Source organism: Trichomonas vaginalis, chromosome V, assembly GCF_026262505.1.
Source record: "Trichomonas vaginalis G3 chromosome V, whole genome shotgun sequence".
Lineage (NCBI taxonomy): Eukaryota > Parabasalia > Trichomonadida > Trichomonadidae > Trichomonas > Trichomonas vaginalis.
The window spans coordinates 29562245-29587106 of NC_067207.1; the positions used below are offsets into that span (position 1 = coordinate 29562245).

The 24862-nt window shown below is 34.1% G+C and overlaps 10 protein-coding genes and 2 pseudogenes across 12 annotated transcripts, besides 2 other annotated features; 7 read left to right on the top strand and 5 right to left on the bottom strand.

Annotated features, from left to right (window-relative positions):
* Positions 1 to 9562: part of a mobile genetic element that runs on past the window's edge.
* Positions 720 to 1763, bottom strand: TVAGG3_0425770 (annotated as a pseudogene). Its single transcript has one exon. A coding segment is annotated over exon 1 (1044 nt).
* TVAGG3_0425780 (protein of unknown function, DUF4106 family) lies at positions 3504 to 3914 on the bottom strand (the record flags this gene model as incomplete). Its single annotated transcript, XM_051233581.1, has 1 exon — positions 3504 to 3914. One exon carries the CDS (start codon positions 3912 to 3914, stop codon positions 3504 to 3506), a length of 411 nt encoding a protein of 136 aa, XP_051103311.1.
* TVAGG3_0425790 (protein of unknown function, DUF4106 family) lies at positions 6422 to 7008 on the bottom strand (the record flags this gene model as incomplete). Its single annotated transcript, XM_051233582.1, has 1 exon — positions 6422 to 7008. A coding segment is annotated over one exon (587 nt), but the record flags the coding sequence as incomplete, so codon positions are not given.
* On the bottom strand, positions 7847 to 8482 carry TVAGG3_0425800 (annotated as a pseudogene). The gene has a single exon. A coding segment is annotated over exon 1 (636 nt).
* Positions 9563 to 16975: 7413 nt separating the features above from the next.
* Positions 16976 to 24862: part of a mobile genetic element that runs on past the window's edge.
* On the top strand, positions 18344 to 18706 carry TVAGG3_0425820 (uncharacterized protein; the record flags this gene model as incomplete). The annotated part of the gene is made up of 1 exon (XM_051233583.1): positions 18344 to 18706. One exon carries the CDS (start codon positions 18344 to 18346, stop codon positions 18704 to 18706), a length of 363 nt encoding a protein of 120 aa, XP_051103313.1.
* Positions 18725 to 18967, top strand: TVAGG3_0425830 (serine threonine-protein phosphatase family; the record flags this gene model as incomplete). The annotated part of the gene is made up of 1 exon (XM_051233584.1): positions 18725 to 18967. One exon carries the CDS (start codon positions 18725 to 18727, stop codon positions 18965 to 18967), a length of 243 nt encoding a protein of 80 aa, XP_051103314.1.
* On the bottom strand, positions 19203 to 19820 carry TVAGG3_0425840 (uncharacterized protein; the record flags this gene model as incomplete). Its single annotated transcript, XM_051233585.1, has 1 exon — positions 19203 to 19820. A coding segment is annotated over one exon (618 nt), but the record flags the coding sequence as incomplete, so codon positions are not given.
* On the top strand, positions 19989 to 21296 carry TVAGG3_0425850 (phage tail repeat-like family; the record flags this gene model as incomplete). The annotated part of the gene is made up of 1 exon (XM_051233586.1): positions 19989 to 21296. The coding sequence occupies one exon, from the start codon at positions 19989 to 19991 to the stop codon at positions 21294 to 21296; it is 1308 nt and encodes a 435-aa protein (XP_051103316.1).
* Positions 22270 to 22671, top strand: TVAGG3_0425860 (uncharacterized protein; the record flags this gene model as incomplete). The annotated part of the gene is made up of 1 exon (XM_051233587.1): positions 22270 to 22671. One exon carries the CDS (start codon positions 22270 to 22272, stop codon positions 22669 to 22671), a length of 402 nt encoding a protein of 133 aa, XP_051103317.1.
* Positions 22691 to 22843, top strand: TVAGG3_0425870 (uncharacterized protein; the record flags this gene model as incomplete). Its single annotated transcript, XM_051233588.1, has 1 exon — positions 22691 to 22843. One exon carries the CDS (start codon positions 22691 to 22693, stop codon positions 22841 to 22843), a length of 153 nt encoding a protein of 50 aa, XP_051103318.1.
* On the top strand, positions 22863 to 23447 carry TVAGG3_0425880 (phage tail repeat-like family; the record flags this gene model as incomplete). The annotated part of the gene is made up of 1 exon (XM_051233589.1): positions 22863 to 23447. The coding sequence occupies one exon, from the start codon at positions 22863 to 22865 to the stop codon at positions 23445 to 23447; it is 585 nt and encodes a 194-aa protein (XP_051103319.1).
* Positions 23498 to 24202, top strand: TVAGG3_0425890 (uncharacterized protein; the record flags this gene model as incomplete). Its single annotated transcript, XM_051233590.1, has 1 exon — positions 23498 to 24202. One exon carries the CDS (start codon positions 23498 to 23500, stop codon positions 24200 to 24202), a length of 705 nt encoding a protein of 234 aa, XP_051103320.1.

Consider the following 24862-nt stretch of genomic DNA (forward strand, 5'->3'; position numbering starts at 1 on the left):
GAGAAGAAAGAACCTGAACCAGAGCCAGAGAAGAAGAAATTTGACATGTAAAAATAAAATTTTATTTTAGAACATTTCTGGGTCAATGTCAATGTTCTCTTCCTCTTTAGGAGTAAACACTGGCTTAGACTCTAAAATCTTTTTACCCAATTTACCTTGAACTTCTACAACTTTAGACTCATATAATATTCATAGTCGTCTGCTTTCTTTGTTCATAAGGTATAACAAGTTTGTATGCTTTACCTTCTTCGAGTTTTGAGAAACCTTCTGTCAAAACTTTCTTTGACTGCTAACAAACCTTCTATGTCTAAGTCTTCAAATTTCGCACCATTTTTAGTCACAATAGCAAACTTAACTGGTTCGATGTTCCAAACTTTGCTGAATGAAGACTTTTCAAAAATGGTAGAAGTAAACATTCAAATATGTGAATGGTCTAGTTCTTCTTTAAGTCCTGACATGTACTTGTTGACTGAGATGAATTTTGTCATCTTTTCTATCGGATAAAAAAAAATATTTTTTTTTAAAAATTTACTCAGAAAATTTTTCTTTTGTATATACACCATTCTGAACATCTAAAAGACTTTTGACATTTGCCAAGAATGTTCGTTTAGACGCTGTCATATAACCATACTCTTGACAATATTGTTTATACGAATCGTACAATGACCTTTCATCTAAACACTCAAAGTCAGTTTCATCTATGAACAGTTCATATACACTCTTGTTTTGCTTCTAACAATGTTTGTCTCTCTTCGGTATGTGGAATTTGTCTTGGATGAACTTTGAAATATCTAATGTCATGAAATATGAGAACAAGTGGTTGTAAAAGTCAGATGTCAAAGTTTCTGCTAAGTCGTCAAAATATTCTGTATCTTGCATATGAGCTTCTGACGTTCTGACAACTACATATCTTCTGTCAGAACTTTCTAACTTCATCGGAACAGCATTGTTTGAAACCATAATGAAATTTGCAACATTTTCACAAACTCTTTGGTCTTTATATTTTCTTTCAACAACTCCAACTTTGTCTGTTATAAGACTCTTCAAAGCATCTGAGTTCAAACTTTTGTTGTATCTATACTTTGAAGTTCGTTACATACTATAAGTTTCATATTCTCTATTGAAGAGTTAAATTTACCGCAGATGTTTTCTAAGTTTGTCATATTCGGGTTCGAATAACCTTCTAACAGTTTGCACAAAATATCTGTAAAGAATGTGTTCTTACCTGTTCCTTGTTTTCCAATTATAATGAGAGCAGTTTCATTTTTAGCACTTGGATGTTGTAAGATGTTTGCAAACCAACATAAGATATACTCATAGACTCTTTCGTTTCCATTGCATATAATTTCTTTGACATGGTCTAACCAAGCTTCTATAACATTTTCTTTCCATTCTACTTGTTCGTATTTATATCCAGTGAAGATAGAATAGAAGTTTGGAGAAGGTGTATAGAACTTTATACCACGAACTGAAAAATCTTCTAACTTTGACAATAAAATATCCCAAGCATCTAACATCTTCATGCCAACTTGTACAACTTTTATTTTCTTAAGTTTCTGTCTACATTCTTGTTCTGAAACTATTGTTGCTCTTGGTTTGTTAAAGACAACATCCCATTCTTTCATGACATAACATTCTGGGGCAGAGTCAACATAAATGACTAAACGTTTCAAATTCTCGACTGCTTTGTTATAGTCTCGAAATGGACACATATTTCTGAATGTTTGGAAGTCATAAAAATCTGAAACATCTATTCTGTACATTTTTATAAAAATAAAAAAAATATTTTTTTTATTCTTGACTTGTTGTTGCATTTGTTCCATTTGTTGTTCTTGAGCTATTTTTGTTGAAGTTGTTCTTGTAGTACAATACTTTCACACCAGTTGCATCTTCCAATTCGAAACTTCTGCCGTCATTGACAAATACATAGGACATAAAAGTTTTACAGGAACAAAGTTTGCGTCAACTAATGTCAACGTTATACTTGCCAAAGTGTTTGAGTTCACTAAGGTTGAAATTCTGCATTCGAATGAACAATAGGCAAACCAGCAGAGAAAGTATTGTTTATACGCATAAGTATCTTTTGGTCATAATAGTTTCTGTCGACATTCGAATAGCACTTTGAACCTAAGTTTGAAACAATATATAAGATTGGTGTGCTTAAAGTCAATGGAATAGACAAACCTTGTATGACACCTTTTCCTGTTATAGGAAATTGTTGGTAGTAAAAACCAGATATAAGTTTTGTATTATAGCTCATATTGTTTATAGTAAACTCAGTCGGACATCCAAACATAATGAAACCTGCTCTAGTTGCAGCACATGTTACACTCGTCCTTAAAGTATTAAATAAGTCAACAAAACCTGTTGGTGGTATATCTGAGTAAGTATCTTCAAAGGAGTATTTTTTACCATTCACAACAATAAATCTTCTGGTGTCAAAAGAGCAAAACAGGCTTTAGTCGTCATTGTGTTTAAGGTTAGTTTACAATATCGTCCTTGAGACTTTGTAAGTTTGTTGTTATAGAATTATATGACTCAGGGTTTTTAGTCGTAATAGTATAAACCACTATGTCTTCTGCCATTTTACTTAGCAAATAAATTTTAATGAAATGTTGTGGTCGTCAAATATTTTTATAACGTCTGGGAAACTATATTTTAAGTTCAACGTTTCACCTCCTTTCATAACGTATATCTTGTCAATGACATTATATGAAACACCACAGCAACTAAACGTCGGGTTCTATTTCTTTGATGTTTATATCGTCTGCCTCTGTCAAAAGTTTCAATAGTTCTTTCAAAACTTCATGAGGTGCAATGACATATGAGTTCACTTTACAGGGTTGTGTTCGACCAAGTTTAACATTATACCTAAAGCTTGACAAATCTTCTCCTGAGTTTTAAGTTTGTCTTTAAGTTGCATGTAGTCATTTCGAATATCTGCAACAGAACTTAAGTCTCTGCTAACTTCAGGGTATGTTGGTTGTTCTTTTACAGGAACAATTGTTATACCATCTTGGTCTTCGTATGGTTTCCCCACTTCAACATCTCTTTCTTTGACATTGACAACAACACTTTGACTGTTTGTTTGAGTTGGTGAATTTAACTTCACATCTGCCACCGCCATTAAACCTTTTGAAACACTTACGCTTCTATTTTTCGGAAATGACATTTTACTTAGAATAAAAAGATGGACGTATTCGGATATCTTATTGAATTGAAGCAGAACAAAGTTTATACTCACAAACAATACAAATACATTGACAGAATAGTTCTTTACACAAACAATGGAAAATGTTATAGAATAGCAGTCTTTGCTGAACCAAAATATTTTCATAAAGCAAAGAAAGTTGGTATAACTGAAATGGTGAAAGTTCTTGAAGCAGACAAAAATATAACAACAAAACTTACAGATATTTCTAAAGGTAAGTTTATAATACAATTTTATGTCAAAACTGGCGTACTGTCAATATTTGACGGAGAGAAGTCAGTTCAAGAACAACTTACTGACCTGCTGCCAAAATCTGCTCGATGGAAGCTGTCGTTATGCCAATCTGAGGAGCCCCAGCAGGTTTCATCGAACGAATCTTCAAAAGAGCATCTTCCGTGAAAAGTGCTATTGGTTTTGTAAACTTCTTTGCTCTCAATTCATCTGGACCGTCTCTGTCACCAGTATATTGTATTTGTACAGTACCAACAGTTGAAATACCACCCATAAAGTCTTCTGAGTCAGCAAATGGAATGCCAAGCCAAAAGTTTGAACGGTCTCCATTTGTATATTGAGTTTTTTGACCTCCTGTATGAGTCCATACTTTCACATATGGCATAATAGAACTTTGCATTTCAGGGTTAATGGTTGTTGTGAAGTTGTTGTTAAAGTTCATAGCATCTAATGTCAAGTTGTATGACCTCATATCCTCAACTGTAGAATATTCTTCTCTTGGATAATATTTGCCATCTATGTTTATATGATATTTAATACCGGGGTTGTAGAAACAAGAATAGTCATTTATAGTTCGTCTGAAAAGAACAAACATAGTATCTGCATGTTTCATTGCAGTTGTTAAGGCAATATCTGTTCTTGCACCTGGGTCAGCACTTTGGTTTCCAACTTCACCTGCAAAGTCTTTGACAGATATTTGGTGTATAGGGAACATAAGTGGAACTGCAATATATTTGGCAGCTAAAGCATTTGAAATATCTGGGTCCAACATATAGACTGCAAGTCTGCTTTCTATTCTCTTGCATTCAAATTTTTCGCATGTGAACTTAACTGGGTCCCAAGCAGTTCCAGCAGCATTGAAATAATAGTTTACTTCAGTGTTGAGGTTTGAGAAACCAAAGTCTAAGTCAACTTTGTCTTTGCAAAAGTCGGCGAATGACGTTTTATTTGTTCCCACTACTTCTGTAAGAGTGAATGGGTCTTGTGTTGGTGCAATGACTAAGTTATTTTTGCTTGGAGTAAGTTCAATAGAAATTTTTCCTGCCCAGTTTGGCAAGTATCTTAAAAACCTGAAGATGAGGAAAGATGACAAAGGAACTCTAAGTTTCAGTTTTACTTTAGTGACAGCATTTCCATCTGAAAGAAGGTTAACATAAACTCCTGGAACGTTAGGGTCAAGTCTTCTTATTTTCTCAATAGTTGCATACTGGTCTGTTTGTTCTCTAGCTTGTGGTTGTACTGAGTTTCTCAAAGCGAACCATTCATAGTTTGCCCATGTTACTGTTTGAACTAAGTCAGAGTTAGAATATATCTTATATCCCATGAAAACTTCTGGAGCATATTGGTATCCGACATAGAAAATTCCATTGCAACCTTTCTTGTCAGACAACTTGGCAGAAGGTTTTATTTCAATGTCTTGTTCCACGTATAAGAATGAGTTGTCAATAGAAATAATGTGAAACCTGTCGCATGCAATATCTACTGTTGTTGAAGAACCTTCACCAAACTCACCTACATTTCCATAAGAAACAGCAGTTGTATATTCGTAAGTTCCAGGAACTATTTCTGACCTTCTAATGGCATTGTCGCATTCGTTATACCATTCGGAAACATTTCCATTCATGGCATCCAAAACTGTTGGCGTTATATTCTGAGCGGCGTACATTTCATATGGGTAAAAATATAGAATAGTTGGATTTATATGTCATAATAGAACCCACGTGGACCAAGCTTTACTTTCTTCCTGGCTGAGTTTTTAACTCTTCTTTTTCCTTCATTGCCACTACTTTCACTAGATGAAGTTACTTCTTCACTACTTTCTCCAACTCTTCTCTTCTTCTTTGGTGTCGCTTTTGGTAACTTGCCCTCTGCTTCAAGTTGTTGCATCTTTGCCTCATGTTCACCTAGTATGTTGTAAATTTCCCATGTCCTTTTTGCCTTTGGGCTCTGGTCGCCCATCTCAGGTAACCTATATCCTAGAAAGATTTTGTCATAGTTTGTATTTGAGTCTTCGCGTATTGTTTGCATGACTCTTTCCTGAGTTTCCGGTTCAAGCTCTTCAAACAGAGCTTGTCCATATGGAATAAGCTCGTTTCCAAATATATGTTTTTGTAGCCATTCTGGTTTTCTTTCCATGTTACCAACAATATCTTTTGTGAATGGGAAAGCTTTTACCCAATGTTTCAGTCTTTCGTCATTTATTTCTGTAGTTGGTTTTATTTTGTCAAGGAACATGTTTTTCAATACTAACATTTCATTTGGTACTGTCCATTTGAGTTTTCTTAAATATTCATCCCTTCTCAGTTCATTGTCTGCAAAGTAAGTTTTTATGATATTTTGCAAACTTTCGTTTGCAAGGTCATGTACAATAGGTTCTCTTCCTTCTCTCTCCCTAACTTTCTTTCTAAACTCTTCACCAAATATACCATCTCTATGGTTCTGTGTAGTTCTTTGAGATAAATGTTCTAGAACGTCAGGTGTTATATTTCCATCAGCCATGTTCATTTCATACTGGTCCAAAATATCTGCATCTTTCATATCTTTCAATGGCATTAAAGCCGCGCTGAAAATACCAGCTATATCTGGTTCACCATTCACTTCCATTGCGTCTACAACTTCTTGGAATTGTGGTTGTAAGTTTATGAACCACCTATCCGGATTAGCTTTATGACCCCATCTCATTGTAGTTCCATAGTCTGCAGAAACAAAAGTAGGTTTGTTTCCATATTGGTTAGGTTCTGAATGAACTTTAAACAATGTTTCATTTTTATATGTTTTCTTGAAATTTAACCTTTTATTTTCACCGAGTTCATCCGAAGATTGAACGTTAAATGCTCGTAAGTAAAAAGGGTTGTTGTATTTGCGTACATTTTCTTTCAGTACTTCCATTCTATGCTGAATATTTTCATCTGATGTTGGAGTCTTTTGTATGTCGGCGAACATTTTTCGATATTCTTCTACCATGTCAGCCGAATTTTTTTAGACTCTTGGAAAGATTCCATATTCTCCGCATACTCTTGTTGAAGGTCAAGATTTTTCGGCTGTTCCAAATCTTCATCTAGTTCTGTGAAGTTAGTTTCCAAAGGAGGGACTTGTTCGTTTCCTTCAGGCTCTTCTAGCTGTTGTTGCTGAACTATTTCTTCCATGTCTGGTTGTATCTGAACTTCTTCCTGTTGAGTTTCTTGTACCTCATCTGCTGGCATTTCATATATTCCGAGACCGTTTTCAACAATTTCCCTATCTACGTCATCCGCATTCATAAGCCTTTGTTCTTTCGTTCCGTCTCTATTTTTTACGCGTTTCATGACGAAAGTTGAATTGTCATTTAGCTCTGACATCAAATATCTCGGAGTAAATTCGTTCATGTCATTTGGATGATATGCTATTAAATCATATCTCTTAGCGAGCTTGTATTTTCCAGGTTTGAAATTATATCCCATTTGGTGCTGAGTCATAAAGCTAAATAGGTTCGGGTCAGTATTTCCATCCTTGAACTTTCTAATAGCTTCTTTATATCTGTCACTAAAGTCAACAGTATCTGGGAAACCACACTCTTCCTTCAGCATTTTTAAGAATTCTTGGTTTCCTTGTTCTCTACTTCTTTTATGTCCTTGCTCTGTTTGTGGTTGTTGTTGTGCAGGGTTTTGAACTGTTGGTTGCTGTGCTGGTTGTGCAGGGTTTTGAACTGTTGGTTGCTGTGCTGGTTGTGCAGGGTTTTGAACTGTTGGTTGCTGTGCTGGTTGTGGAGGTGGTTGTTGTGTTGGTTGTTGTGTTGGTTTTGGTGCATGCCTGTGTCTATGTCCATGTGACGATGTAAATGTTCTAGGTAGTCCTGGTGCAGGTGCTTCTCTTGGAGGGTTTGGTGGTATATAAGTTCCACCAGCTGGCACATATGTTCCATCTGCAGCGTAATGTCCTACCTGACTTTTCGTTCTTAAGAAAGCATTTACTAGGTCTGTTTTGGTCTGTTGTAACTCTTTTTCTTGACTTTCCACAACAGTTGCTCTAACGGCGTCATAGGCACTTTGAACTGCCTGTCTCGTTGCTGCATCTGTTATTTTCGTCATATTTTGTGCTACTTCTTTTAACTCTTTGTCGAAACCTTCAGACTTCAGTTTCTTTCCAGATGAGAAGTCGTTCACTAGTTTCACCTTACTATGAAGAGCTTCGAAGGCATTCTTAAAGTCAGCATTCATTAAAGCTTCATTTGAACTGTCTTCATCCGCTTGTATTTTTGTCCTTATTGACCCTATAAGTTGGGCTGCTTTAGCGTTGGCTTGGGCATCTAACCAGTCATTGTTAGCTTTTATATATTCTGCGCTTTTCATTGCCTTTTGCATGGCTGCGTCGTTATTTTTACTTTCTAGTGCTAAGTTTTCATACTGTACGGTTTGGTTTTGCAACTGTAAAAGTTTTTCTGCCTTTACATTTGCTTCAACTTCTTTTTTATACTCATCGCTATCCATATATGTCTTCAGGGCTTTTTGTTTTATCTCTTCATCTTTCAGTACTTTATATTGAGTAGTATGGTTTTTCAAATTTATGACATCTTGTTCCATTTTTGCTACTTCTGCTGCTTTTTCTGACACTTTTTTCGCATATTCCTCTGTACTTAGTTCTTTCAGTTGTTCTTCTTTCTTCTTTTCTCTACGTTTAACTCATTGAGTTTCTTTGTGTGTCTGTCATATTCTAGTTTCTTTTCGTTTTCACTTATTTGCTTCTGTATGTCTATGTTTGACTTTTTGACATCTGTTATTTGATTTTTGAGTGAACTCAATTCATTTGACTTTGAGGGTTATAGGCTGTTCCGTCTGCAGCTCCACCATAGCCTGCCATTTTCGCTAAAAGTGCCGCTCTTAAACCTCCACTCTGTGCACCAAAAACTCGGTTTAAAAGCATAGGGTTGCTTGACATTTGTTGCAACATAGTGGGGTCATTCAGCATTTGTTGTTGCAACTGTTGTTGTGGTGTCAGTCTTACTATTGGATGTTTCAATGCTCTCTTCCTCTTACGTATATTCTTACGTAGCTTACGTGGCATTTTAAGTGAAGTTAAAAACGGTTTTTGACAAAACATTTACGAAGAAACCATGAAAATTCATGAAAATTCATGAAAATTCAAGAGGGTAGAAAAGAGGTTAGAAAAGAGGTTAGATCTAACCTTCTACCCTAAAATATATTTTTGTCTGATTTACGCTCATTTCGATGAAATCTCAACAAAACATTTACGAAGAAACCATGAAAATTCATGAAAATTCATGAAAATTCAAGAGGTGAGAAAACAGGTGAGAAAACGGGTGACATCTCACCTCTTCACCTAAAATATATTTTTGTCTGATTTACGCTCATTACGAAGAAATCTCAACAAAACATTTACGAAGAAACCATGAAAATTCATGAAAATTCATGAAAATTCAAGAGGGTAGAAAAGAGGTTAGAAAAGAGGTTAGATCTAACCTTCTACCTAAAATATATTTTTGTCTGATTTACGCTCATTACGAAGAAATCTCAACAAAACATTTACGATGAAATTCATGAAAATTCATGAAAATTCATGACAAAACATTTACGATGAAATTCATGAAAATTCATGAAAATTCATGACAAAACATTTACGATGAAATTCATGAAAATTCATGAAAATTCATGACAAAACATTTACGATGAAATTCATGAAAATTCATGAAAATTCATGACAAAACATTTACGATGAAATTCATGAAAATTCATGAAATTCATGACAAAACATTTACGATGAAATTCATGAAAATTCATGAAAATTCATGACAAAACATTTACGATGAAATTCATGAAAATTCATGAAAATTCATGACAAAACATTTACGATGAAATTCATGAAAATTCATGAAAATTCATGACAAAACATTTACGATGAAATCTCAACAAAACATTTCGATGAAGAAATCTCAACAAAAAAGTCGACGGCTGGTCGGCTGGGGGTTCGGTCCTCCTCTTGGGTCTTGGGAAAAATTCTTAGGGCTAGAAGGCACGAAGTGCCTGGAGGCCCTCCGAATATAAACTTCATTTATACTAAACATCCTCAGGGCTAGAAGGCACGAAGTGCCTGGGAGCCCCACTACCTTTTTTTTTTTTTTTTTTTAAGATATAAATCAAATTTGAAATTCAACAAATCTTGTTATGATTAAGTTGAATATTGTACTCTAATTAAGAGTTTTCAGTTATGAACTCAGGTATTATATAATAAAAGTATAACTCAGGATAATAAAGAGGTTTTTAAAATGTAGATCTGAAAATCAAACTACCATGTTTGATATGATTAAGTTGAATAATGTTATTTTATTAAATGGTTCAAATCTGTGAAATCGGCAATTACAAATTAAAGGCGTAGTTCAAAAAATTAAAGAGATTTTAAAAATTTAATATCAGAATTAAACTAAAAAAAGGATTTAGTTATTTCAGTAATTATCAGAAAAGGTTAAAAAGATAGGGTAAGTAATGAGACTTGAGTGAGATGTGAGAAATCATATGTAAATAATTAGATATCTGGTTAGTAAGGTAGTAATGAGAGTTAAGATCTGGTTAGTAAGGTAGTAATGAGAGTTAAGATCTGGTTAGTAAGGTAGTAATGAGAGTTAAGATCTGGTTAGTAAGGTAGTAATGAGAGTTAAGATCTGGTTAGTAAGGTAGTAATGAGAGTTAAGATCTGGTTAGTAAGGTAGTAATGAGAGTTAAGATCTGGTTAGTAAGGTAGTAATGAGAGTTAAGATCTGGTTAGTAAGGTAGTAATGAGAGTTAAGATCTGGTTAGTAAGGTAGTAATGAGAGTTAAGATCTGGTTAGTAAGGTAGTAATGAGAGTTAAGATCTGGTTAGTAAGGTAGTAATGAGAGTTAAGATCTGGTTAGTAAGGTAGTAGATAATGAGAGTTAAGAAGATCTGGTTAGTAAGGTAGTAATGAGAGTTAAGATCTGGTTAGTAAGGTAGTAATGAGAGTTAAGATCTGGTTAGTAAGGTAGTAATGAGAGTTAAGATCTGGTTAGTAAGGTAGTAATGAGAGTTAAGATCTGGTTAGTAAGGTAGTAATGAGAGTTAAGATCTGGTTAGTAAGGTAGTAATGAGAGTTAAGATCTGGTTAGTAAGGTAGTAATGAGAGTTAAGATCTGGTTAGTAAGGTAGTAATGAGAGTTAAGATCTGGTTAGTAAGGTAGTAATGAGAGTTAAGATCTGGTTAGTAAGGTAGTAATGAGAGTTAAGATCTGGTTAGTAAGGTAGTAATGAGAGTTAAGATCTGGTTAGTAAGGTAGTAATGAGAGTTAAGATCTGGTTAGTAAGGTAGTAATGAGAGTTAAGATCTGGTTAGTAAGGTAGTAATGAGAGTTAAGATCTGGTTAGTAAGGTAGTAATGAGAGTTAAGATCTGGTTAGTAAGGTAGTAATGAGAGTTAAGATCTGGTTAGTAAGGTAGTAATGAGAGTTAAGATCTGGTTAGTAAGGTAGTAATGAGAGTTAAGATCTGGTTAGTAAGGTAGTAATGAGAGTTAAGATCTGGTTAGTAAGGTAGTAATGAGAGTTAAGATCTGGTTAGTAAGGTAGTAATGAGAGTTAAGATCTGGTTAGTAAGGTAGTAATGAGAGTTAAGATCTGGTTAGTAAGGTAGTAATGAGAGTTAAGATCTGGTTAGTAAGGTAGTAATGAGAGTTAAGATCTGGTTAGTAAGGTAGTAATGAGAGTTAAGATCTGGTTAGTAAGGTAGTAATGAGAGTTAAGATCTGGTTAGTAAGGTAGTAATGAGAGTTAAGATCTGGTTAGTAAGGTAGTAATGAGAGTTAAGATCTGGTTAGTAAGGTAGTAATGAGAGTTAAGATCTGGTTAGTAAGGTAGTAATGAGAGTTAAGATCTGGTTAGTAAGGTAGTAATGAGAGTTAAGATCTGGTTAGTAAGGTAGTAATGAGAGTTAAGATCTGGTTAGTAAGGTAGTAATGAGAGTTAAGATCTGGTTAGTAAGGTAGTAATGAGAGTTAAGATCTGGTTAGTAAGGTAGTAATGAGAGTTAAGATCTGGTTAGTAAGGTAGTAATGAGAGTTAAGATCTGGTTAGTAAGGTAGTAATGAGAGTTAAGATCTGGTTAGTAAGGTAGTAATGAGAGTTAAGATCTGGTTAGTAAGGTAGTAATGAGAGTTAAGATCTGGTTAGTAAGGTAGTAATGAGAGTTAAGATCTGGTTAGTAAGGTAGTAATGAGAGTTAAGATCTGGTTAGTAAGGTAGTAATGAGAGTTAAGATCTGGTTAGTAAGGTAGTAATGAGAGTTAAGATCTGGTTAGTAAGGTAGTAATGAGAGTTAAGATCTGGTTAGTAAGGTAGTAATGAGAGTTAAGATCTGGTTAGTAAGGTAGTAATGAGAGTTAAGATCTGGTTAGTAAGGTAGTAATGAGAGTTAAGATCTGGTTAGTAAGGTAGTAATGAGAGTTAAGATCTGGTTAGTAAGGTAGTAATGAGAGTTAAGATCTGGTTAGTAAGGTAGTAATGAGAGTTAAGATCTGGTTAGTAAGGTAGTAATGAGAGATCTGCGGGCAGTAATGATACATCTATGAGTACATAACTAAAACCTGAGTTCTATGAGCGAAATCTGAGAGCTGAAAGCCGAGAGATCTAAGGTAAGTAATGAGAGAAGAGAATTTGAAATTTTACAAAATACGTTTACTCATACAAAATAATTCGCATTCTTTTATAACGAATCTCAATGCCAATTAATACATAAAACAGATTTTAGCAATCAATTGCAAGATTTAGAAAGATTTATTTATAATCTCAGCCAAATTAACAAATATTTTATTGATTTCGTAAAAAATAGCAATAAAACATAAAAATATGACATTCTATTTTTCCAAAAAAATTTCAAAAAATCATTTTTTAACATGAAATTTATATTTTTTTAATTTTTTTTTTAAATTTTGAATTTTTTTTGGAATTTTCAATCATGTCAAAAGTCGGGATCTACAAATGTATTCTCTTTGACATAGGATAAAAATATCCTTTCTTATAATTTCATTGTAAAATAAAATTTTCTTAAATTTATTGAATCCAAACTTAACTTTGCAACATTTTATTATCATAAAAACTAAGAAACATCAGGTAAACTTCAATTTGGAGAGCTTAAAATCATATCTAAATTGAAAAATAAGGGGAAAAAAATTGTAAAAAAAAATCTCATTAGATGGGGCAAAAAGTGACTTTTTTAATGTGGTTTTTAAAAAAATCGTGCCAGCTGGCCAAAAAAGGTGTGCCAGCAGGCGTGCCAGTTTGTACAACCCTAAAAATTTATATTAACAACAAAAGTGTATTTAATTAATACAAATCATTCAATTCGGAGTAATATATATTATCTCCACAGAATTTATTATGGCTTGGATCAGATTTAACTTTCTCATAGAATTCTGTTACATTACAATTATGAAGAATCTAACTCTGTTGTCAATTTCTAATATCTTCTTAATAACAGATAAATCAATCATAAATTCAGAATCAGGAATATCATTTGCATAACTAGGCCATTTTTGCTTATCAACTGTCTCAATTAAAAAGCTTTATATATTTGAAGTTTGATTCAATATCAATTGCAGCTGGTGATCCAATATGTCCAAGATTCATGTTCTTATTATAAACTGCCCAAATTCCTAACGATTGGCAAAATCCAATATTTGCCCAATCTTCAAAATTCGATCCTATAAAATAGATTCCTGTTTTTCTTTCATCATCATTGCTTTAAATCCAGATGAACCAGGTGGAGTTATAAAATATTTTGCTCCTGCCAATACTTGAACACATGATTTTATCGAACCTAATTGTGAATCATCATGAAACTCCCATCTTATATTCATGAAATGATTTTTTACAACAACTATGAGTTCTTGGATATTAGTTACATGTCTTGCTCTTCCATATGGTCTATTTGTAATGACACCATAATTAGGAATGAATATCTGATAAATTATATAATTTGAAAATGTGATCTCTTAATTCACAATTGAAATGAACTTGCCCATTCGGCCGATCTTGGGGTGATAAGACGTATAAATTGTGGACGAGTTCAAAACTCCATGATAAATGATGTAATGGAACATCTTGGAATCCAAGTTCATCCAAGTTTCTTCTAACATACCCTTGATTACCCATTATTGCAAGCTTTGACTTCTTAACAATATCTTTTGGAAGGTATAGTAAACCTGCCATAGGTGAGTCACTTATAAAATGGCCCCAAGGACCAAAATGAATTGATCCAAGTATTAAATGATCGATTTCTCTATGAGAATTAGTGATTCTTGATTTACTATATGTTTTCTTGGCCCATGGGAATATGAGAAAAGAATCATCTGTGAAAATTCCTTGACTTGTAACTAAAACATGCTGGAAATGATAATAAGTTGTAAATTCTCGGGCAGCTGCTGAAAAACAAAATAAAACATCATAAATTCTACCTTTTCCAATTAACATGACAAGTTTATTGTCAGCATATGGACTAATAAAATTCAGTTCTTTCATTTCTGCTATATTTTTACACTCAAATGCTTTAATCTCTTTTGAAATCGTAAATTCCTCTTTGATTTGAAATTTCTGGACAGGATGTAAGATCGTTATTATTCCTATTACATTGAAAAACTCTGAAAAATTTACCGAAATTGCAAAACAAAGCATAAGGATATTATAAATACAAGCAATAAATAATGTATATCGATTACTATGGGGAAAAGACTCATCAGCTTCCATATTTGATGATAAAAGAGGGTTTTGTTTTCTTTTATTTTGAATATTTTTATCCTCCTTATGATATAAATTTTCTTTTAATTGCATAAAGACATATAAATCCAAGAATGTTTAAAAATTGAATTTCTTTGAGGAGGATTAATAATTAAATGCACTTTGAAAAAATCAAACTGTTTCCAATATATTCTTCTTGATATTGGTTTTCAAATGCGGTTCATTAATATTGGGCCAATTTTTGTATTATTTTGTCATTCTGATTTTACATATCTAAAAATTCAAAATCATGCGCTTAAATGAAGTCTACAATCATAAATTCATGTAGTTATTGCCAATGGAAAACTTATTTTTAATTAATATTTATTGCTTTTTTTTTCAAATTGTCTCCTCATAAATTTGACAGCAGAAATCGAATCAGCGGAGCCAGAAGAATCAGATTACGTGTGGAAAATAGGTTTTGAACGCTTAGATAGGGCTAAAATGAGACTTTATGAGATGTGTTGTATAATTATAGTTTTTGCGATAATGTGTCATGAGATCAGAATATGAAGAGAGTAAATATGTATTATTGTCACAGGTTTATATGTGGGGATAGCTCGATAGAGTCTCTAAAAGAGATTAGTACGTGAGTAAGGCGATTTAATAAACAAAAGAAAGAAATAATTAATTTTTTTTTTAACTTCGAAAAGATTGTATGAAAGTGTCTTTGATTGTAAGATACATTTAGATCGACAAGAGTGTATTGTGCACTCTTGTCGGTCAAACTTCCGCATTCAAGTTATGAATGCGGAAGATTGTCTCATTCTGGGAGACATGCAGTGACAATGTCTCCCGGAATGAGACATGCAGACCGACAAGAGTGCACAATACACTCTTGTCGGTCGAAGTTTTGCAATCGCGTTGTGATTGCAAAAGATTGTGCTATTCCTGCATATTTTCTACGAGCCTGCTTCATAAAATTGAATCCTTCTATCCAAATTAAATGCGATTTCGCTAATCTTTCATCTAAAATCACTAATCAGAAGCATATTGCAAGTTAACTTGAACCGGCATGTTCCTCCTATCCTGTCTTTCAGTTCTTTCTATCAGCCATGGTTCACAAGGAGGAGAGCTTTGCGCACAATCAGACATAAGATTGCGGCAGAGGAACCGGGAAGAGAGCAGCTTGAAGCGGTAAGATGTCCGAATGCTGTCTCCCAGGTGTATCTGTCAGGCAAAGTTCACAAGGAGGAGAGCTTTGCGCACAATCAAACAGAAGATTGCGGCAGAGGAACCGGGAAGAGAGCAGCTTGAAGCGGTAAGCTGTTTTCAAGTCTTTAGTTAACAAACTTTAACAAAAGACATCTAAAAAATTTGAAATAATTGCAAAATAATGCCGTCAGGTAATGCGCACCTAAGGGAGGTGTTTTGCGGGAGCTGGGGGTATCTTGGTGAGTACTCAGGAGGCCAAGAAGGGCACCCCAACCGACATTTTGCTGACGCATTGTGTAAGCAACCATTCTGATAACAGCTCAAACCGTCGGGACAAAATAATTTATGAAATTATAAGTCATCTTTCTAATACATATTTTTGGAAGGGCGTAAGATACGCCAACTTAAATATATTATTAAATATGAGAAAATCGCTCAACAAAAAAACAATTCTTTCAAAAAGTTTGACATTGATCTTTCTAATACATATCCTCTGGAAGGAGTTTACATTCACAAAATAAAAACCAGTTCAAAATCTTATTACTCCTTGAATTAAAATCATTTAATTTCAAATCCATTCCAAATCCTTAAATCTGTATTAAAATCATTTTGCCAACAACCAACACAATACAAATTACATTTCCATATATCTTCTTGTCCATTTTAATTTTTTATCTCATTTTATTTAATTTTATTTAAAGCATATAGACATCGAGATCCTTTACACATAGTTATATAAAAGTCAAATACATAATAAATTCTTAATTCTAGAGATATCTCAAAATCTCAATTTTTTAATTTAAAATACCTTTCATTTTTCACAGTACTATCACAACAAACAAGCCATTTACTAATTAACACATATAAGAAAAATATCAAATTACAAAACAACTTTCAATATCATTCGCATCGAATTCTATTTTTTCATAATTATCAACTACATATTATTATATAATATATGTCGGCGCATATTCCACTCTATACAAGTGTCAGACATACTCACACAAAGCTGTGAGATTCATACCTCTATCAGTAGGACTTCTCAAATCAAGAACACATATGTTTCACTATCGCACATCTGTGTAGGATCTAATTAACCCTTTGGACTGGTACTTCAAAATTTGATAATTTGATAATTTCATGTGATATCATCATTTGCCTTTAAAACAACTGTGCGTTAAACTAGACACGTTTCTCTATCATAATGCAAAATATCAAAGTTTGGGAGACTCCCAAAGTGTCTGAAACTGATCATAAGGGTGAAAAACCGTTTTCCAGAAGTTGGGAACGTAGGGTGAAAAAAATTGATCCAGATTTTCGTCATTTTTTACTTTTTCTCCACTCTAAATTAACCAAAGAAATGGCCTAGCTTCTAATTCTAAATGGTGCTATGATAGAGAAAATTCTAGACAAACTGTTCATCATTATGCCGCAACTAATAATAGAATTGAAACAGTCGAACTTCATATTTTGGATGGTTCTGATATCAATGCTAAAAACTTTTATGGGCAAACATCTCTTCATGAAGCACCACAAAAAATTGCAAAGAAATAGCCGAACTTCTAATTTTAAAAAGTAGTGTTATCGATGCAAAAGAGAATTATAGAAAGAAAAAAAAAAAAAAAAAAAAAAAAAAGGAAGTGGGGCTTCCAGGCACTTCGTGCCTTCTAGCCCTGAAGATGTTTAGTATAAATGAAGTTTTTATTCGGAAAATTGTTAGTCTTCTGGGTCGAAAACATTATATAATGTGTCGCTTTTCACAAATTATATATGTTTTCATGTTTTGTCAAACATGAACGTAAATGTTTTGTCAAGACTTCTTCATCGTAATGAGCGTAAATGACCCAAAAATATAATTTAGGTGAAGAGGTGAGATGTCACCCGTTTTCTCACCTGTTTTCTCACCTCTTGAATTTTCATGATTTCTTCGTAAATGTTTTGTCGAAACTTCTTCATCGTAAATGTTTTGTCACTTTTCTGTCACTTTTCAGGAAAAAACATTTTTATTATTATATAAATGAATTTTACAAAACCACCGTTACCGTTCTTTGGAAATAAGAGTAGATGTAAGGATATTCTATTGAGAGAACTTAAGAAACTACCGAATGGTCTAACATTTGTAGATTTGTTCGGTGGAAGTTTCTATATATCCCATCTGTGCCATACAATATTTCCAGACTCAAAGATTATATGCAATGACTTCGACAACTATATGGACCGTCTCAAACATATACCAGACACAAACAATATATTGAAAGCGTTAAAAGAAAAGATACCTATAGGTAAGATGGAACGTATACCATTAGATAAGAAAAATATTGTGAGAGAGGTTTTGAAAAAAGCAGAATATATAGACTGGGATAGTATATCTGCTAGACTATTATATAGTGGTTCTATAAGAGTTCATGACATTGAAACACTTATGTCAAAAGTTTTATATCTTAACTATACAAATGTTTTCAAAGAGAACATAGAAAAATATATTGAGGGCATAGAGTTTGTGAGATGTCATTGGACAGAGTTGTATGAAAAATATAAAGACAAGGAAAATGTTTTCTTTATAGTGGACCCGCCGTTCTATAACACATGGGATTTTCAATACCAAGTAGACTGGACTTTGAGAGACTCTTTAGAAACTTTAGACGTTTTACATAACCATCCATGCTTTTACTTTACATCCGATAAAAGTGGTTTGGAAACCGTTATGAGATGGTTAGAGGACATACATGACTATGAGTTTAGATATGACAAGATAAATATGAGAGAGGTCCTATAAACTGGAGAAAGTGTCACAATAAAGAAATTTTATTAGTAAGTAAATGTGGTTTGAAATAGGACTACTTGTTTTAGGTTTTTTCCATTGTGTCATTTATTTCTTTGACGTGGCAGAAAGATATAGAGAATATGAAGATGAACCAATGCCTGCAAATGTTCAGCATATGTACTCGTAAGAGATATTTTTATCTAATATTAAATGGACGCACAGAACTTAGCGAATGCACAGCAACCTGGACAACCAAACCCAGAGAATATTCCAAATGAAGTTAGAATACAAACTGCAATGGCAAACTATGGTCAAGTGCCAACAGATGTACAAATGCAAACTGCCATGTCAAATGACGCTGCGTTAGGTTTGCCACCATGGTATGCAAATATGAGATGGAAAGAGTTTTATACAAACCCTGAAGTGGGATATAAACAACTTTATGCAGATGACGCGAACACAGGAGTTGACCCAGAATATGTTTTCTACCAGAGGAGAAACAGAATGTATGAGCTCCAGTTAAAGAATGCTATGGAACTCAACAGGAAACGTAAGAGACTAGGCGGACATTAGATTTTTACATATAGTAAAATGGGTTTCTTCAGTAAGATAGGAAACTTCTTTCGAAATGTTGGAAGAGGTATATGGAATGGAATAAAATCTGTCGGAAGAGGAATTTGGAACGGTGTCAAAAATATTGGTAAAAGGGTAGGTCAGTTCGTTGGTATTATACCTAAAGACCCTGAACCAGAAGAACAAGCTCCTGTTATACAACAGCCTGAACCTGCACCACAGTCTAGTTGGCAACCAAATCCAACACCTCAACCGTATTAAAAAGTTATATTTTTACCGTTCGATAGTAGTTGTATATGAAACTAAGTTCTAAGTAAAACGCATGGTATAATGGAATTATTCTTTTTCTTCCATCTGTAGTAAACCATACTTGAAAGTCTGAAATACTTCCACTTGGTGGTTCGTATAACTTTGTAGGTTTTTCGTAAAAGTCATTTGCCAAGCATAAAAAAGAGTTTTGTGCACCAGAAAATGAAGCATGAACTATAATAGCATCTTGGTCGAAAACATTTTCATATGTTCCATTAGGGTTTTCGACTTCATAAAAGTTCGGGTGTACTGGATATGCTGCAGGCTGATTTAACATCCTCAAAAATCTATACCATGCCAAGTTGTTATATTTTGTAGAAATATAAACGTTTTCTCCAAGGTCTTCTATTCTATTGATTTTAACAGTTGCATTTTTCCTGTCATATAAAATATCGAGATGGTACTCTCCTTCGTCAATGTTGTACTGTTTTGCATATTCGAGATAGATATCGTTTATTTTTTCTTGAAAAGCTTGAAGAGTTGTTTCTAAGTTTACAAGCAAATTCACTTGTAAAAGTTTTCCCTGTTCAAATTTCTCATACATACGTTTTTCTTTGTTATAGTATCGAACTTCAAAACCGACTGTAAATGGGAAACCATGTATGGCTTCTGAAATGAACTTCATTCTACGAAAGCCAATAGCTTTTGTGACAGATGGGTCTCTTAACCATCTTAACGGGTAGTCAAAACGATAGCCTTCATGCTTTACGGTCTCTGTCTCAAACTTTTGACCGACATTCGTAAAAAGTTCATCTAATGGTTTAGTTGTAGCAACTCTTGAATTTTCTTTTTCTATTGAAAGCATATTTTATCTAGAATAAAAATGTCAAATGAAACAGCGTCTATGAGAGAAATACAACACAACCGACAACTCATTATACAAGCTCTAAATAAGAACACAACAAACTTTTCAAACTATTCTAAGATATCTGAGTCATTGAAAGAAGGAAACTTAAAACTGACATTAAACCCAATGACAGATGAGTTTCTGTTTCAAGACAATAAGAACCATACTGTCTGTATAAATCCAACAAAAGGAACTTTAAACGAGAAACCTATAAATGAACTTCTTTTGAAAGCAGATGTTGGCAACAAAGCTGACAAAGAATATGTAGACGATGCAATAGCAAAAGAAGAAGAAAGAGCTAACAAAGCTTATGCAACAAAAGAACATACTCATCCTGAACTAGCAGACAAAACATATGTTGACAATAAAATGTCAAGTGAAGTGACAAGAGCTGAAAACGAATATTCTAAAAAGACTCATACACATACCATTGCAAATATTACAAACTTACAAGAAACCTTAAACATGAAAAGTGCCGTTGGACATACACATTCTATATCTGAAATAACAGACTTAAACGTTAGCCTTGAAAAGAAAGCAGATAAGGAATGGGTGGCTAGTGTGTTAGTGAAGAAGGCGGATAAGGAATATGTGGATGAAAAAGATAACGAAATTATAGAAAGGGCTGAATGGTATCATGAATGGACATCGAAGATTTTAAAAACTAAAGCCGATACAGGATGGGTTTCAGGATGTTTAGACCTTAAAGCGGATAAAACATATGTTAACGATGAGTTAGACAACAAAGCAGACAAGAACCATACACATAAATCCTTCACAACTGTTAGAGCAGACGACATAATATTGAACTTTGACCTTGGTTCAAGTGCACCTTTAGAGAATCCAAGTACAAGCGTAAAAGATACACTAAACAATTTAGATAACAGTTGCAGGAACATTGAAAGTCATGCCAGAAACTTTGAAGCATATGAACTACCAGCAATGTTAGATAAGAAGGCTGACAAAACAGAGCTTCAAACATTAAAGACTGAAATACTTCAAACATTATATCCTGCAGGCTCTATTTATACGTCAATGAACTCTACCAGACCAGAAGTAGTACTTGGTTTTGGTGAATGGAAGCAGATTGTAGACAAATTCTTATACTGTGCTAGATATTCAAAGACGGCAGGAGGTTCGAAGAAAATTAAAGAAGCAAACCTTCCACCGCACACTCATACAGGAACGACAAACACAACAGGTAGTCATTCACATTCAATAACAAAAAGAGGTTATAGAAATCTTGCAGCAGGTTCGGATAGACAGGGAATGGATAGATATGATATTTCAAGTGACCCGGTAGATTCAAACGCGGGGATTTTCTGTGGAACCGCAGGAAATCATTCACACACTTTCACAACAAATCCAACAGGCTTGGGTAAAGACTACATGCCACCTTACATGACAGTTTACGCATGGTATAGAATTGCTTAGTCGTCATTTTCAACTTCTTTAGCATATTCGTCAGGAGTTGTCTTATATTTGTTAGGAACTGTCTTTGAAAGTATACCACCTTGAACTTTGACAAGTTTGAAACGAGGTCTGGCAATAGTAGTTTTATCTTCTGCTTGCAGTGTGTACATTTTGCCATGTTTGCCTAAAACTTCATAATATTCTCTTGTATACTTTCTTCTATTTTTACGAACACGAACGTGAGTACCTGTCGGGTTCCCATTGTTGTCATAGTCAATAGTATTTTCATATGGGTCGCGTTTAGGTATTTCTATTTTTACTTTGTCACCCTTCCGAAGTTTGAAGCCTGGCATTCTTTCTTGTTTGTCTCTTTTGACTAAACTATTAAATATATAGTCTTTCTCTAAGTCAGGGTTGTTTTTCATTTCTTCGGGGGAGTGGTTTCCCAAACCTTTTTGTTTACGGTTATTGTAAATATTTAAAACTTGTCTCATCTTTGCCATGGAGAAGTGTCTATATTTGTCGTCATATGACATTTCATTTGCTTCACCACCTTGTGGTTGGTTTAAGTCTCTTAAGATTTTTATACAACCGTCAATGACACCAAGAGCAGAATGGTTTTGGTCGACAATGAAATATTGGTTTACATTTTTTGAACGCAGATAGTTTTTTACATCATCTGATTTGAAAGAACTTTCACAGTCAGATGTCAGTTTTGTTGGATGGTATTTGTCAACGAATATTGTCAAAGCAGTTTTCACATCTAAAATATTTTTGGACTGTAATGGTATGGCTTCACAGTATCTTGTATTTTGACCAACAAATATTAACCAGTATGGTGGTCCATCTGTTCTAACTCTCGGAATGTTTTCCAAGATATCCATAAACCATGCGTTCGGAGTTGAACTGAAGATTTTTATCATGAGTGCTTTCTTTGTCGCTTTAGAAACATACGGGTCCTTGTTTGAATTCGTCATTTTTTACCCTGTAAGAAATGGGTTTATTTGGCGCGTTAGCAGGAGTTGCATCCAGATTTTTACCCGCAGTGGGAACAATAGCCAGAGGTGTATTTGGAGTTGGAAGGAAGATTTTGAGTACATTAGGTATACTGAAAGAGAAAGCACAACCTATTATACAAACTGTACAGAAAGGTTGGGATGTAGCACGAGATGCAACAAATCTTATTCCAAATCCTGAAACAAGAGGAAAAGTTCAAGGATGGATGGATAATGTAGGAAAACAAGCAAATGACTATTATAACAAAGCAAATGACTACTATAACCAAGCAGGACACTATATGGACCAAGGTGAAAGATTCTTTAACAGAGGATATAACCATGCACAACAGTGGGTAAACAATAACCAACCGCAACCGCCTCAAACTTGGGGAATGTAAAATTTTTTACTGAGATGAAATGAACAATACAGCATTGAGACAAATGAGTTCAAGATGGATTTGTCGACTTCCAGCAGTTACACAACGTGTTTGTCAAGTTCTTCCTATACCTCAGGAAGTTTTAGACCGACTTAAAAAACAACAACAACCAGTTGAAAACAAACCAAACTAAAATTTTTTACTGAGATGAAATGACCGAAGAAGTTGAAACGGTAGATTTGACACCACAAACAAAAAGTTCAGAACCATTGTCAAAACCTGTCAAAGAACTTACAGATGAAGAGAAAAATTCAATAATAGAAAGTGCCAGGTCTGGAAATACAAACCCTAACTATAAAGTCACTTTTCATAGAAATGGAACGGCTAGTATCTCAAAAAAGAAACAGACTCTCACAAATAAAATATTGAAGTCTGAAGGAGCTTTCGAGACAACAGATGGAAAAGTTTACTTCACTGACCAACAGTTCATTATAGAACATCTCATTGACTTAGAGTCAAAATATTCTAAACTTTACAACAAACACAAAAAGTTGAAAGGAAAACAAAAACAAATGGCATATGATATTTATGAAGATGTTGACGACACAACCATACCTGCAGGTGGGGTAAAGTCAGAGGAACCGAAAAGTGACGAAAAACCGATAGAAGAAGGTGAGCCAAAAACTGAAGATAAACCAAAACCAAAGTTTAGTTTGGAAACTAAACCAAGTCAACCTTCATTGGCTGGTATGGGTTGGCGTCAAAGGCTTATGGTAGCAGGAGGTTATGTAAAGTAAAAGAAAACAGTATATTTTTTTTTATTTTTATAAAAATGCCCCCATATAGAATGGATAGAAAGTCTGCTAGAATAAAAGCAGAGTTGCAAAGATATGGTTGGAGAGTTTCGAAGAAGTTTAAATATAGGAAGGGAAGACCCATAAAAGTCTATGACAAATTGTCTGGTCTTCGCTACGAAATGGATTTGGAAACAGCACGTGCAAATTATCCAAACAGACTAGAGAGGTTAGAAGAAGAACGTCTTATGGACATGCCTTTCGATGTTAGTGAACCTCAAGTTGAGGGACACGACGGCTTTGCCAGATTCTATTGGAAACATGACGAACAATTGCATCCTTTGAGAAGGAAAAAAGGAAAAGGTGAAGACACACATGCTCCCATGGAAAGAACAAGATATGCATATGAGAAGTATCGTGAAGTTCGTGCTAAAATTGGACAAGGTGGAGACTTTACAGTAAACTTTGACGAAGGAAAGAACAAAGAAGGCTTCATGGGTGTACTTGCTGCAATTCAAGACGGAAATAAGAAAGGATACAATCTCAGACTAACCGTAACAGATTTGGACGGTCATATATACTATGCATATGGCAATGTCACAACAGCTGCAAAACTTCTTGACGCCTTCAAGACTACAAAGAGAGAACAAATGGCTGATTCAGACTCAGACATTTTGAATGCAATTGAAGGAATTGCAAGTGTCAAGCTCGAACGATACCAACATAACCCTCAAGCAGTCAGACAACATGTTTGTTAGATGAGAAATATGAAATGGCATACCATTTTAAAACAGTATATTTTTACATATATTAAATGCTTCAGGTTGAAAAACAAAGAACAAAAGTAGCAGATACAAAACCGTTAGACTATATCTTTACAAATGCTGGTAGGACTATTTCAGATGAAGAAATTTCATCCCGAACATACAGGTTTGACTATCCAATTCGTTGGCTTCAAAGTCCTTCAGATGCAAAGGCAATAGGATTTAGAAGAGTTTTGTTTTCAAATAGAACTAACGCGTTTATGTTTGCAGTATATTTTCACGGTCAGTATAAAGGTTCTGATGGTCTAATAGAAAAATTTGACGAAATGAGAATCTTTACAGTTCGTTCAGACGAAAGTCTTGAAAAAACTCTAAATGACTTTCAAACTCAAATAAACAAATATTATTGGGAATTTCAAGAAAAATACGACTCTTTACTAAATGGAACATACTATCTAAAACTAGAATACGATAAGATGAACTCAACCGTTTCATTTCAAAAGATTGAAATTAACCCTCCAAGAGATACAGAGTTTTTATTTTGGGAAGTAGACAAACGTTCTTGGGCACAATTTCTTCGGTTACTAAACCAGAACGAACCATTACCACCTGACGGTCCTTTTAAATTTATACTTCCACCAGCAGATTTGATGG